This window comes from Ascaphus truei, chromosome 5 (genome assembly GCF_040206685.1).
Source record: "Ascaphus truei isolate aAscTru1 chromosome 5, aAscTru1.hap1, whole genome shotgun sequence".
NCBI classification, from domain to species: domain Eukaryota; kingdom Metazoa; phylum Chordata; class Amphibia; order Anura; family Ascaphidae; genus Ascaphus; species Ascaphus truei.
This window is the reverse complement of record NC_134487.1, coordinates 127072609-127087691: the sequence shown is the minus strand read 5'-3', so window position 1 is coordinate 127087691 and position 15083 is coordinate 127072609. Positions and strand designations below refer to the sequence as shown.

At 48.6% G+C, this 15083-nt stretch overlaps 1 protein-coding gene across 1 annotated transcript in view; it reads left to right on the top strand.

Annotated features, from left to right (window-relative positions):
• The first annotated feature begins 269 nt into the window (after positions 1–269).
• Positions 270–15083, top strand: part of SPIC (Spi-C transcription factor) — a 38320-nt gene continuing 23506 nt past the window's right edge. Inside the window, exons 1-2 of the mRNA XM_075599099.1 lie at positions 270–645; positions 3285–3307. Of these exons, the coding sequence (XP_075455214.1) occupies positions 270–645; positions 3285–3307 (399 nt within the window). The remainder of the gene's footprint in view (positions 646–3284; positions 3308–15083) is intronic.

Below are 15083 nucleotides of genomic sequence, written 5' to 3'. Positions count from 1 at the left end.
GACACCTTCCACGTCACCGCACGGACCTGTCTGGACTCCGGGTCAGGGGGTAATTTCATTGACCAGGGATTAACGGAGAGAAACAAGATTCCCCTGGTACACAAGAAACACCCAGTGGGGCTGGAGGCCATCGACGGCCATCCCTTACAACCTGCTTTTATTTTTCTGCAAACCATTTTCTTTCAGTTGCGGACAGGAGAGGTTCACACTGAGAAGATCCAATTGGACATCATCCATACCCCTACGGTCGACGTCATCCTGGGACTCCCATGGCTCCAAGTACACAATCCTCAGAGAGACTGTACCGAATCGGAGCCCTTCAAATGGAGTCCACATTATTTGAAGAACTGCTCCGTCTCCTCCCAAAAATGATGCGGGGCTTCAGTACCGGAACAGGTAAACAGGTAGATGCCCTCTCCCGTCAATTCCTGGTGGAAGACAAAGCTGAAGACCGAGAGGAGACTATACTCCCTCCAGCATGCATAGTATCTGCAAACACCTTTGATTCCTTGGAGAATATCGTTCAAGGTCAGTCCAATATTCCTGAGAGTCTCGTAGTCCCAAATGGCCACCTTTTCACTGCACCTGCATATCATAGAAAAGTGCTGGACTGGGGCCACTCCTCCAGGAGCTCTGGAAACCCAGGTACCAGGAGAACCATCGACCTGTTGTAACGGACCTTTTGGTGGCTGGGAATGCAGAGGGAGATCAAGGAGTTTGTCACTGCATGCACTACATGTGCTCAAATTAAGACTCCCCGCAACAGACCCATTGGATTACTCCAACCCTTTCCGATTCCAGATCGTCCATGGACCCACCTATCCATGGATTTTATTGTGGAACTTCCTACGTCCAAAGGTATGAATACCATCCTGGTGGTAGTTGTGACAGTGAGGGGGTACCCAGGCCAATAAATAAAGGTATTATGCCCGGCTGGGTGCCCCGGGGCCATATTGGGGAATTATAGAGTGCCAGCTCTGCAACCCAGTAATGGCAGTAACACTGCAAATGTATTAAAAATGTCTTTGTCCCACCTGGTATGAGGTGGTGATAATAATATCCTGGTTTAAATGTATGTGTTATTGTGCCCATGTTTCCCTGTAAACCGCACAAAGGAAAAATGGTTTTAAAAAGCAGCAGCTTACAACACAGCGCATAGTGTTTAGCTAACTTCAGCTAGGAAGGTCCTAGAGCGCTGAGTTTTGCTGTGAGTGCTGCTGGAGTAAAATCATTAAAAAGTTTATGCCGCAATTTTTATAGAGTTATATGAAAATTGGTGAATGAAAGTCCCCCTCTTTTAATTCTGCCAACATTATAGGCATGAGGGGTTTTTCATTAAGGCAGCCGGGACAGGGGAAACACCTAATTATAAGTACCATACTTTAAGGATGCACAGCAGGGAATTCTTGTGAGTGGGCCATGCATAATTTAGCCCGGGACTTGTAAGACATCCCGCTGACATGGTCCCAGGATGTCTGGAAAAGTCCGGAGTTAAAAAGGTTCTGATATCGTATGGTGTTAAGCGGGGAGGGGTAAATTCAAGTACCCTCATCCTAACAGATGTCCAGATGTCCGTGCGAAGTAGACAAGGAAAGGGGGCATGGTGTAAGGAATCGGGGAACTCGCCCCCTGCGGCGTGTTCCCTCCTTACCTGCCGCATCTCAGTTCCCGCTCTCCTTATAGAGCATTCACGCACCCGCGGTTCCTCAAATCGTACCACGGAGCCTGGCCTGCCCCCGGTCGCGTTGCGCATTCACGCATGGCGCGTACACGTGACGGCGGGTGCCGCCCGCTAGCTGCAAGTCAAGATTCTCTGATGTCTCTCTGTATGGTGTGCGCCACCCTCTAGCTGCGAGTATGTCTCTCTGTGTGGCGTGCGCCGCCCTCTAGCTGCGAGTCAAGATCCTCTGTGTCTTCTAGTGTTCTGAAGCAACCGACGCCATCTTGCTTCCTGGCAAATCCGGCCCTCTTCCTCCTGACAGGAAGTAAGCCTCTCTCTGACTTTCTCATTGCTAACAGCTGCCGCTGCCTTTTAAATACAGTCAGTTGCTACCTGCCCTGGGTCCTGCAAAGTACTACCCCAGTACTCTATGCTTCGTATGTCTGCCATCACATGCTGTTCCTGTCTGGACTTCCTCTGGGACACTTACACATCTCCTTCGGATTCCGGAAAACTGGGGCAGTCACTCATTCTACTAATGAGGTTAGTTTACCATGCGGGTAGTGTAGGAACTTCTGATTAGGGTTCACCTTGACTTGGTAGCAGGCTTAGAATTCTTTGGCCAAAGGATTAAACTAAGAACCCTTACTTTGTATATAGTGGCAAACACAACCCCCCGCATTGGTACCTGAGAGCGCGCGCATCCCCGCTCTGCTGCCAGAGCATGGGCACACATGCAGCTGGGCTAGTCGTGCCACGGAGCTTAGTTCTGCTCCTCCGGACGCGTCGCGTATTCTCTCGTGACTACGTGCACCACCCCCCAGCTGCGCGGCAACTATCCTTTATCTCGAGTCTCCTGCGGCTTCCCCACCTTGCTATGGGGTCCTTTCCCTTCTCTCGGCTAGTGCGTGGGAGCACCACCGTAACACTTGGTTTGGTACACTAAGCGGCGACGGTGCGAGGTTCGCGCAAGCCCTTAGCATACTAAGAAGCCCTCTGCCCAGTGCTGTAAGGTACTGGCAACCTGAGGATAGGTGGGATATTTAGTTCCCACGCAGCGAGTGGCTGCAGAGCTTAATTTAGGGATTCTGACTGTTTAAAAATCCCTGCAGCCGATCGGGAGTTAGTTCCATCTAAGTTCCATCATGTAACAAGATTCGTCATGCAGTGAAAGATCCATCCTGTAACCAGACTTAGCATAACTAGTAAGTGTATTTTTTTGTTGTAATTGTAAATCAAGCTGTGTATGTTCATTCTGTAAATCAATTACAATTTATTTTATCTCTTGCTTTGCTCAAAGGATCCGGGTATTAAGGTGTTAAAAGTGCTGGTCTCCCGTGACAGTAGTGGTCCGTTTCTCAAAGCAAGCTCACTTTATTCCCCTCAAGGGCCTACCTAACGCTCCCAAACTTTCAGAAGTTTTCATCAAGGAAATTTTTAGTCTCCATGGGGTTATCGTGTCTTATCGGGGGTCCCAATTTATTTCTAAATTCTGGCTGGCCTTTTGCAAGCAATTGGAGATCTCTCTCCATTTTTCGTCAGGCTATCATCCCCAGACTAACGGTCAAACCTAACGCACTAACCGTATAGCACAATGTCTAACATCTTTTATGTCTTCCACCAGGTACAAGCATTAAAACCCGTGAAGTGAGGATAGTGGACCACTCATTCATTTAATGGGCGCATGAGAGGGCAAGGAAACAGGGCCTCGGACCACAGCTGGGCCTAGGAAAAGAACGGATGAATCTGCAATGGCTAGCGAACAGAGGTATGCGCTGTGACGATCTACTTACAAGCACAGGCGAAAGCCCAAGTCAAATTTAAAGCACAGTAAAACTGGATGTCATCCCGTTGCACCTAGGCGGGAACGACTTGGCACACAGCAAATCATTAGAGCTAATCTACCAGTAGCAATCACTGAACTGTCCCTGTTTAAAGGCACTATGGAATGAGGTATTAATCACCTGGTCAGAAACCATTCCAAGGATGGCATGGAGGGCAGGTAGACACTGTGTGGGCATGGATAAAGTCAGAAAAAATATTAACATGGCCATGGGCAGATTCATCTTCGCAAGCGGGGGGAAGATACTCAAACATGGTGAGATTTATGCAAAAGACAGCAGTTGACACATACAGAACAGGGTGTATTTGTCTGAAAAGGTGCTAGACATATTCCTATAGAATATTAAAGGGATCTTACAGGAATAGGCAAGGGTTGCAGATAAGCAAGGTCACAATTTAGGGTGGGCGTGTCGGCCCCAAGTTAACCAGTCACCGGTAGCGGGTGTTCCGGGTGGCAGAACTGCCGCACCAGCCATGCTCAGTGGGTAGGCCTACTGTACAAGAGGGCCTGCGTGGAGTCCCAAGAACTGATTGGCAGTCTGGAGGCACTGGCGGTCCTATCGGGCCTGCTATGCCCATTCAATATGTGGGAAGGCAGGACGCCAGCTGTATGGTTGGCTCTAAACTGCCACTAGGGGGGCGTAGAGCCAAATAATCCTGGGTAGCGGGCGGGGTTTGAATGCAGCCTATTCAGGCTTGCAAGAATCTCCTCCCTTACTATAAGGGGTGGTGGAAGGACTACGGCCAATTGCTGACCAGTGAGGAGGTTCCCCCTTTTACTCTGTTGAGGCAACAGGCCTAACACATTTCAGCCGGCAGGCAATTTAGTTTGTTTTTAATAGATGTTGTTAAAAATAAAGCTGTGACTTTTTCTTCCAATTTAACAATGTTTTGCCTCAGTTATTTCTTTGGTTGGTATTTTGCAAAGGAAGATCAGAGCTCTAAGCCTTCAAGCGGTTTATGGGTTTCTACAAATTGGCAGATGATGTTAATTATGGTAAGACATCTGTGTCACGATTTATAGCTCATATATGCGGCTCTGCTGTTACTTACTTTAGTCTAACTTTAAAGCAATTATAGCTTCCGTCTCCTATACAGAATCGATGTCCCCTCTCTGAGCCTTCGTTGATATTATTCTCCACAATGAAGACGATTGTAGTCCCAATGATTTGAATGGACCTGAAAGTTTCACCGGTAAGCGGCTTCACATTCTCTTGTGTGCAGCTGAGCAATCTGACCAAATAGGATTTCTGCACTCAGGGACGGGGGAATCCTGAACTACCTCACGGAATTTCCTATTCAAGTCAATGGGAAGTGCAGTGCCAAATCCCCTCTATCGCAACAGTATGAATTACCCCTGAGTTTGGGAGCATCTCTCTTTTCTTTCTTTCAAGTCTCAAAACTACAAGCAGCAAGAAGTCTGTAATCAAAATGATGGTGGCAAAATGTTTTGCGTTGAGGAATCCACATGTCAGGGTCTCCTAGACCTCCTGCCTAGCCATAGTTCTTCTTTGTCCACCGGGTGTGCTGCTGCCTTCTGTTTCCTCTGGGTTCCTCTCTGTCTGTCTGTCTTTCTTCTTGTTGCTCCTCTCTCTGTCTTATAGCTCTGCTTCCTGTCTGTTTCCTTTGCCTTTGCTTCAAGTCAGACTCCTATGCACATGCCTCTGTCTTTGATTCCTGATCTGTTCCTGTACCTGTACCTGTATTTGAGTCAGTTCACAGTAAAGGCCCTTGCTAGTAATCTGGCTTGTCCCTGTTTGTTCCTTGCTCCCCGGTCTCAGTCCCTGCTCCCCGGTCTCAGTCCCTGCTCTCCGTTCTCAGTCCCTGCTCCCAGACCTGTCCTGCCCCGCCTGTCCTGTTCCAGTCTCCTCGTTGCCGACCTCTGCTTGTTACCTGACTTCACTACCTGCCGCATTCCTCGGACCCCTGCTTGTGACCCCTACTTCGCTTCCTGCTGTTCCGGCCATCGAGATCCTACCTGCCACAGGAGTCTCCCGTGACACCACAATATAATATAGGAATCCAGCAATGCATTGTAATCCACATGGCAGCCAAACGATTAATGGTCGTTATATAGAGCAAAAAATAAAAAATGTGAGGGCTAGATTGCATGTAAAGAGATTATTTATTTATACAAAAGCCATGCAGTAAAAAAGGGAACAAGGAGTCCACTAGAGCCAATACATGCCAACGAGTGTTGACCTCACGGGTTGCGTGCATTTATCAGCCCAAAACAAATTTGGGCTCGCACGGCAGCGTTGGAGACTCTAGATCAGCGTTTCCCAAATGGTGGGTCGCGACCCGGCACCGGGCCACGGCACCAAAATTGCCGGGTCGCAGCGAGGCTGGCCGCCCGGTGTCTCCCGCCCCCCGCCCTCCCCCCCCAAGTTAAAAAAAATGGCGGCGATTCCCCCCGCGGTCCCGCGCTTGAGCAGGGCAAGCAGGGCCCGCTCCCTTCCTCCCCCCCACTCCCAACGTGGGACGGAGGAGGAAGTACCAGCTCCTCTGCGGCCCGCACGTTATGTGGGACGGAGGGGGAAGTACAAGCTCCTACTGCGGCCCGCTTGCCCCCGCGGCCCGCTTACCCCCGCGGCCAGCTTCCCGAGCTCAACAACCGTGGCACCCCCTCCCGAGCCCACCTCCCGTCCCGGGCAGCAGGGGATATCGGGGGCAGCAGGGGAAAGCGTCCGGCGTCAAGGTAAGTCACCCCACCCAGTCACTGTCACCCACTCAGTCACTGTCACCCACCCACCCAGTCACTGTCACCCAGTGACTCTCTCCCACCCAGTCACTGTCACCCAGTCACTGTCTCCCACCCACCCAGTCACTGTCACCCAGTCACTATCTCCCACCCACCGTCTCCCACACACCCACCCAGTCACTGCCACCCACCCAAGTTTCCCAGTCCCCCCCTCCCACCCACCCAGTCCCCCCCTCCCCCTCCCACCCACCCAGTCCCAGTTCCCCCCTCCCACCCACCCAGTCCCAGTTCCCCCCTCCCACCCACCCAGTCCCAGTTACCCAGTCCCAGTTCCCCCCTAAGTCCCAGTTCGCCCCTCCCACCCACCCAGTTCAACCCACCCAGTCCCAGTTCCCCCCCTCCCACCCACCCAGTCCCAGTTCCCCCCCTCCCACCCATCCAGTCCCAGTTCCCCCCCTTCCACCCGCCCAGTCCCAGTTCCCCCCCTTCCACCCACCCAGTCCCAGTTCCCCCCCTTCCACCCACCCAGTCCCCGGCCCCCCCTCCAGTCACTCACATCCGTCATTGCCTGTAATTCACTGTTTGTGTCTGTGTGCGTATAGGGGAGAGCGAGTGTGTGTGTGTATCAGTGGCTGTGTGTGTGTGTATCTGTATCAGTGTCTGTGTGTATCAGTGGCTGTGTGTTTGTGTGTATCTGTATCAGTGTGTGTATGTGTGTGTGTGTATCAGTGTGTGTTGTGTGTATCAGTATCAGTGTGTGTGTATCAGTGTCTGTGCGTGTATCAGTGTCTGTGTGTATCAGTGTGTGTGTGTGTATCAGTGGCTGTGTGTGTGTATCAGTGGCTGTGTGTTTGTGTATATCTGTATCAGTGTGTGTGTGTGTGTGTGTATCAGTATCAGTGTGTGTGTATCAGTGTCTGTGTGTATCAGTGTGCGTGTGTGTGTGTGTATCAGTGGCTGTGTGTGTGTGTGTATCTGTATCTGTGTGTGTGTGTGTGTGTATCAGAGTATGTGTGTATCAGTGGCTGTGTGTTTGTGTGTATCTGTATCAGTGTGTGTGTGTGTGTGTGTGTATATCAGTGTGTGTGTGTGTGTGTGTGTGTGTGTGTGTGTGTGTGTGTGTGTGTGTGTGTGTGTGTGTGTGTGTGTGTGTGTGTGTGTGTGTGTGTGTGTGGCGTATCAGTGTGTGTGTGTATCAGTATCAGTGTGTGTGTATCAGTGTCTGTGTGTGTATCAGTGTTTGTGTGTATCAGTGTGTGTGTGTGTATCAGTGTCTGTGTGTGTGTGTGTGTGTGTGTGTGTGTATCAGTGTCTGTGTGTGTGTATCAGTGTGTGTGTATCAGTGTATGTGTGTGTGTAGCAGTGTCTCTGTGTGTGTGTGTAGCAGTGTCTCTGTGTGGCTGCGTGTGTGTCAGTGGCTGTGTGTGTGTGTGTCAGTGGCTGCGTGTGTGTGTATCAGTGGCTGTGTGTGTGTATCAGTGTGTGTGTCAGTGGCTGCGTGTCTGTCAGTGGATGTGTGTGTGTGTGTGTGTGTGTGTGTGTGTGTGTGTATCAGTGGCTGTGTGTGTGTCTGTGTGTGTATCAGTGGCTATGTGTGTGTGTATCAGTGGCTGTGTGTGTGTCTGTGCAGGCCCTATAGGCCAGTATAGGTGATAAAAATTTTAGTGGGTCACGAAGGAGAAGTTCAAAAATAACCGGGTCACGGAAAAAAAAGTTTGGGAAACCCTGCTCTAGATAACCTTGGGCTGATCGCAAATCCTCCAGAGGACTCTGTGTTCCCTTTTTTTAAATCATGGCTTTTATATAAATACATAATCTTTACGCTACATGCAATCTAGCACTGGCATTCACTTTATTGCGGTGCATCGCATTTTTTCTTTTTGAAGTGAAACTTCTTTGGTGGCACATAGTGAATTTTGATGGGACAAATCTCGTTGATGGTAACGAAAATGCGTAACATAATAGGCTGGTGATGGGCGCGCATGCACAGCAGCAGCTGTTGCCGAGTGGAGATGCGCAGAAGCGGTAGTCGGCGTATCCGCATGCGCAGACGCGATCGTCATTGGGTGTGCATGCGCAGAGGCGACCGTCATTGTGTGCGCATGCGCAGAGCCAGACATCTCCATATGCACATGCCCAGAGGCGGACACACCCACAATCACACACCACCGCCCCATCCTGGTCTGTGTACAGTACACAAAAAGGAACACTGTTATTAGAGGAATTCCCAGTGAGTATAAATATAGAAGTGCAAATAGCAAAAATCTAAAAACCCAGAACTGGAAAGGTGTTTAAACATACTGTATGATACATGAATTGTATATACATTATTAGAATATAGTAACTGTAATGATTATTATAAAAAAAAGGGGGTGTGCCGAGCACGCGTGTTCTAAGTCAAACTTCTTTGCGTTTTGTCACTTTTTCAAGTTTTTCATTTTTATGATTTACATTGAATTAAAGACTTGGGAGTGACGGAATTTAGATACTTTACAATCCAAAATATATGTATCTTACTTTAGTTATCATAAGTCAATTATATCATGTATTCCACGTGATAGTATGGAAAATTCGACACAAAAATAAATAAAATAAATTATACTCACAAATCTCTTTCAATGAATTAAAAATATCACCATCACAAATAGAATTTCTGAAACAAAAAAGTGACAAAACACAAAGGGGCCGATTCACTAAGCTACGTTAAGTAGCGCTGAAATGGGTTACATCGCTCGGGCGAAAAATGTCGAAGCCATAAGCGCTATTCACTAAGGCTGTTTGGCGCGTTTACGGCCTGCCTTGCCCAAAAGGGCCATAGCACGCGATCACCTTTTTCCCCCCATATATTGTGCTTAAAGTTATTTAGCACGATAACTATTATAAACAAAGCAGCCTGTAAGAACTGCATGGAGACGCTGCGTCTCAATGCACGGCTCTTACAGGCGATCGTGCTGTACAAATATGATTTTTAATAATAGTGTAGATGAGCAGGGGGTCTCCTGAGCTGAACCGCATTGGTTTCAGGTCCGGGGACCCCCTACTTCAGGAGATATAGGCCCCGTTATGGATAGCCGCTATGGTAATGAAGCTGCATTAAAGTACATTTTAATAATATTGTGCGGGAGCAGGGGGTCCCCTGAGCTGAACCGCATTGATTAATGGCTCAGAGACCCCCTGCTTCCTGAGTTACAGGCCCCGGTATGGGGCATCAGTGCCAGTGTCGGCGCCATCTTTATAGCGTCCAAGACGTGACGTGGGCTCTATAAAGATGGTGGCGTCACTGGCATCCGATGCCCCTTACCGGGGCCTGTAACTCGGGAAGCAGGGGTCCCTGAGCCACAATTCAGTGCGGTTCAGCTCAGGGGAACCCCTGCTCCCGCACACTATTATTAAAAATACATTAAAGCAGCTTCATTACCTTAGCGGCTACCTGCTAAGGCAATGAAGGAGTTAAGGCATAATAGCATGTTTATTGGGGACAATTGCCCCCAATAAACATTGCTATATACAACACACATCCCCCCCGCCCCCTAACACATACACACTACAGTAATGGGCAAAATTACTATTATCCACATATGGATAATAATGCATTTGCCCATTAAATATACATTAATCACAATAAATACAATAAAAACATTTTGTACTCACCCTTGTCCGGCACCCACGATGAAGGCCATCCTCATCTTCCTCACCGTCCATACACTGGGGTGCTGAAAAATATACACAAGAAGAAAAAGAGCCAAACTAATGTCCCCTAACCCCTTAATGACATTAGCGGTTATTAACCGATTCACTTAGCGCTGCTTAGTGAATCTCCTGTACTGGCAATAAGCAGCGCAATAGCCTGATCGTGCGTATTTTGCGCCGAGGGCTGAAAAAAACCCCTTTAATAATAAAGCGCAGTTATCACTGCTTAGTGAATCTCACTGCAGCCTTATCGGTCTTAAAGGGTACTTTGCGCTCTTAAAGCCACTTAACGGAGCTTAGTGAATCGGCCCCAAAGACTTAGAATGCACGTGCTCAGCACACACAACTTTTTTTTTGCTCTATATACACACTGCGCGATTTGCATGCTCAAGCTGAGTTCCAAATGACCAAGACAAAGATGGACACAGGAAACATGTGAGTACAACATTGATGTCAACCTTGTGTTCTGGAGGGACTAATTGCATTGGGGATTTGTTATCACTTGTATGGCAGTTTTAGGATGCCCATAGTTTGGTGGTCAATAGGTCTCACAACACTGGGTGGCGCTGAGTGATCGGTTACAGCCGGTGTGCTGTTTCCTGGTTACCCTGGTAGGTGTCTGACACTGAACCCATACATTAGCATTAAGAACATTTACACTTCACTGCCTTAGGATCTTATTTACAGTATCTATACTGACTGTTTCCAGATAGAGATCATCCCTCCACTTATACAGATATGTATTTGTTTCCATTTTTATATGTTTCCCATACTGTACTCTGCTTAGACCATGCATTTTCTCTGAAGCATCAAGACAAGCTATCCTTCTGCAACGGTTAATGTCCGTTAACTAACAGCAATAGTAATCATGTCCTGAATGAGAAGTACCACATCAATAATATCGCTATTTAAATGTAGTGAAACAATAGTAACAGATTACAATATGCACCAAAACTTACCTATATGTACTGTCCTGTTTAATGATAGAGGGCTTGAAAAACATTTTTGTGGTCCTGTTTTTTTTATAACTGTGGATAAGGTTTAATTTACATTTACAAACTTATGGACTATATTCTATCCACATACAGTACATTCATAGGGTGACCATTCGTACCGGTTTTACCGGTACAGTCCCGTTTTTTTGAGGCCTGTACCGGTTTAAGTCTGTCCCGGTTTTTGTCCCGGTTTTTGTCCCTGGTCCCGGTATTGCGGTGCAGCGGCGGTGAGGAGAATGCGGCGGCCGGTAAGTATTTTGTATGTGTGTGTGAATGCTGCCGGGGGGACTGAATGATGGAGAATGCCGGGGGCGGGACTTAGAATGCCGGCCGGCCCGCATGGGATTGGATGAATGATGATGCCGGGGGCGGGACTTAGAATGCCGGCCGGCCCGCAGGGGATTGGTTGCAGGCAGGTCAGAGGAAGCCGGGGGCGGGACTTCCGCTTTGTGCAGAGCACACGTGTCTTCCCGGCTTCCTCTGTGCGCGTGAGTGTCCCCCTTCTGTCCAGGGTCCCAGCCAGGGGGGGGTAATAGGAGGTGGTAGCGGGGGTGCGCCTGCCTTTGTACCACCTTGTACCTTTGCCCCCCCCGGCGCTCCCAGCATTGCCCCTCCTGGCGCTCCCAGCATTGCCCCCCCCCCGGCGCTCCCAGCATTGCCCCCCCGGCGCTCCCAGAATTGCCCCCCCTGGCGCTCCCACCATTGCCCCCCCCGGCGCTCCCACTATTGCCCCCCCGGCGCTCCCACCATTGCCCCCCCGGCGCTCCCACCATTGCCCCCCCGGCGCTCCCACCATTGCCCCCCCGGCGCTCCCACCATTGCCCATCGGCGCTCCCAGCTTTGCCCACCCGGCGCTCACAGCTTTGCCCACCCGGCGCTCACAGCTTTGCCCCCCCGGCGCTCACAGCTTTGCCCCCCGGCGCTCACAGCTTTGCCCCCCGGCGCTCACTTCCCCCCGTCCCCTTGGTGTGGGAGATGGGCTCGGGGGCGGGCAGTGGTTGCTGCGCGGTCGCGGGCGGTGCAGGGGCTGGCGGGCAGTGCAGGGGGAGGCGGGGTGTATCTGTGTGTGTGTATGTGTATCAATGTGTGTGTGTATGTGTATCAGTGTGTGTGTGTGTGTGTGTGTGTGTGTATGTGTGTGTGTATCTGTGTGTGTGTATCAGTGTGTGTATCAGTGGGTGTGTGTGTATCAGTGGGTGTGTGTATGTGTATCAGTGTATGTATCAGTGTGTGTGTGTATCAGTGGGTGTGTGTGTATCAGTGTGTGTGCGTGTGTGTGTGTATCAGTGTGTGTGTGTGTGTGTGTGTGTGTGTGTGTGTGTGTGTATCAGTGGGTGTGTGTGTGTGTGTGTTTGTGTGTGTATCAGTGGGGGTGTGGGTGTGTATCAGTGGGGGTGTGTGTGTATCAGTGGGGGTGTGTGTGTATCAGTGGGGGGGGTGTGTATCAGTGGGGGTGTGGGGGTGTATCAGTGGGGGTGTGTGTGTGTATCAGTGTGTGTGTGTGTATCAGTGTGTGTGTGTATCAGTGGGTGTGTGTGTGTATCAGTGTGTGTGTGTATCAGTGTGTGTGTGTGTGTGTGTGTGTGTGTGTGTGTGTATCAGTGTGTGTGTGTGTGTGTGTGTGTGTGTGTGTGTGTGTGTGTGTGTATCAGTGTGTGTGTGTGTGTGTGTGTGTGTGTATCAGTGTGTGTGTGTGTGTGTGTGTATCAGTGTGTGTGTGTGTGTGTGTGTGTGTGTATCAGTGGGTGTGTGTGTGTGTGTATCAGTGGGTGTGTGTGTGTGTGTGTGTGTGTTTGTATCAGTGGGTGTGTGTGTATCAGTGGGGGTTGTGTGTGTATCAGTGGGGGTGTGTGTGTGTATCAGTGGGGGTGTGTGTGTGTGTATCAGTGTGGGGGTGTGTGTATCAGTGGGGGGGGGGTGTATCAGTGGGTGTGTGTGTGTGTATCAGTGGGGGTGTGTGTATCAGTGGGGGGGGGTGTGTGTATCAGTGGGGGGGGGGGTGTATCAGTATCAGTGTGTGTATCAGTATCAGTGTGTGTGTGTATCAGTAGGGGTGTGTGTGCATCAGTGTGTGTGTGTGTATCAGTGTGTGTGTCAGTGGGTGGGTGTCTCCCTCCCTCCCTGTCTCCCTCCCTCGCCCTCCCTGTCTCCCTCCCTCGCCCTCCCTCCCTGTCTGTCTCACTCCCTCGCCCTCCCTTCCTGTCTCCCTCCCTCACCCTCCCTCCCTCGCCCTCCCTCCCTCGCCCTCCCTGTCTCCCTCCCTCGCCCTCCCTCCATCCCTGTCTCCCTCCCTCGCCCTCCCTCCCTCCCTGTCTCCCTCCCTCGCCCTCCCTCCCTGTCTCCCTCCATCCCTGTCTCCCTCCCTCGCCCTCCCTCCCTGTCTCCCTCACTCTCTATCTTATCTTAACTGCCGTATACCTACACCGAAGTAACCTACTCTGCTTTCTTCCAGATCTGACTCAAATTTCACGAGGGAGACATCGGAAGACAGGTAGGGAACACCTCCCCTCCAGTATAGTACCTTGAGAGACTGCGGATCAGGTAAGATCCCAGGCGGGATTGCTGCTTTTAGAAATTGTGAAGAGGGGGCATCCTGACACTGGTTAATGGGTTCAGAATCATTCACATCTGGGTTTTTTTTTTTGTTCGATTATTGAGGTATACACACACACACACACACACACACACACACACACACACACACACACACACACACACACACACACACACACACACACACACACACTCTCTCTCTCTCTCTCTCTCTCTCTCTCTCTCTCTCTCTCTCTCTCTCTAATGGTAGTAAAGTATAAGTGTACTACAATAAATAAACTGTTATATATATATATATATTTAAAAAAAAATGTGTCCCGGTTTTTCATTTTCAAAATCTGGTCACCCTTTACATTCACCAAGTGATTGTATGTCCCTTTTTCTTCCTTACATTATAAGTTTACTAGGAATTCCTTGTACAGCTCAATCCCGTTATAACGCGATCCGTTACAACGCAATTCCGCTTATAACACGATGCAAGCGTGGCTCCCAATTTTCGTATTTATGAATACTTTGCAACACGATTATTGGGATCTTAAATACTTTATTGTACAATGCATACATTTGTACATTATTTCTAATGCGATCCGCTTATATCGCGATGTGATTCTTTGGACCCCAAGCACAGCGTTATAACGGGGTTGAGCTGTATCTGTTTTTCGACACTATGGTGAGCACTACACCCAAAATTATTATTAGTGTTATTATAAAGAAAAAAGTTACTCTTTGTTGTGAAGGAAGTAAGCAAGGCTAAATTAATCTTGCAAAAGTCCAACATTATTGTTTAGTTTGTTTTTCTTGGATCTTTAGACGTTCATTATTTTGTCTTTGCATATATATTTACATCTGGGTTGTGCCTAATGGCATTTGGCATAAAAAAAATAGAGGCACAACTTTTCTGAAAAATCCCCAGTTGATCCACTTCCCCAAAACAGCTACATATTGAAGCTCCCTTTTAAGTTAGCAAAGTTACATTTCATTCATTTACATTTATAGGTAAAAAAAAAAACCCATCTTGTGTTGAATGGATGCTCCTTTTCAAGGTAAGTACAGATAAAAGGGTATTTCCAAACAAACAGGCTTTTTTCCCCCCAGTGGCTAGATGAAGTCATGAAGTGCAATGTATTTTATTTCCTAGATTTTTAGAATAATCATAAATATAAATGTGAAAATGACACTTGCCAGCTGCAGCAACAGATGCATTTGGTATTGCTCCAGTTTGTGAAGTTAAGCAAATGAGAACGGTTGTTGAATGGTGTTACTTTCATCATAAAGGTGGCGAGGCAAAACAAAAAGCCATAATTCTTTATGGTCTGATTGTCATTCTGTTGTTTCTCACCAATACAACCGATTGTGATTGAATGCGAGCAAACAATTGTAGCTGATAAGACATGTGTGCACTGCTTCATAATGAATAATGTTGGGTGTTTGTTTAGCTACTTATGGCATGTCTATCACAAAGTGATACCTCTTGCAAACGTTCACGTTTCTCTTTGTGTACTACCACCCTTTGCATCTTTTTTTGAACAGTGTGGACACATAATAAACACAATCAAACTAAATAGCTTTTTTCCCCCTCTGTGACATGTGACATTTTTTTAAAAAATTTGATTTAAAATATTGTGTGCTTTCTTCAGCAAGA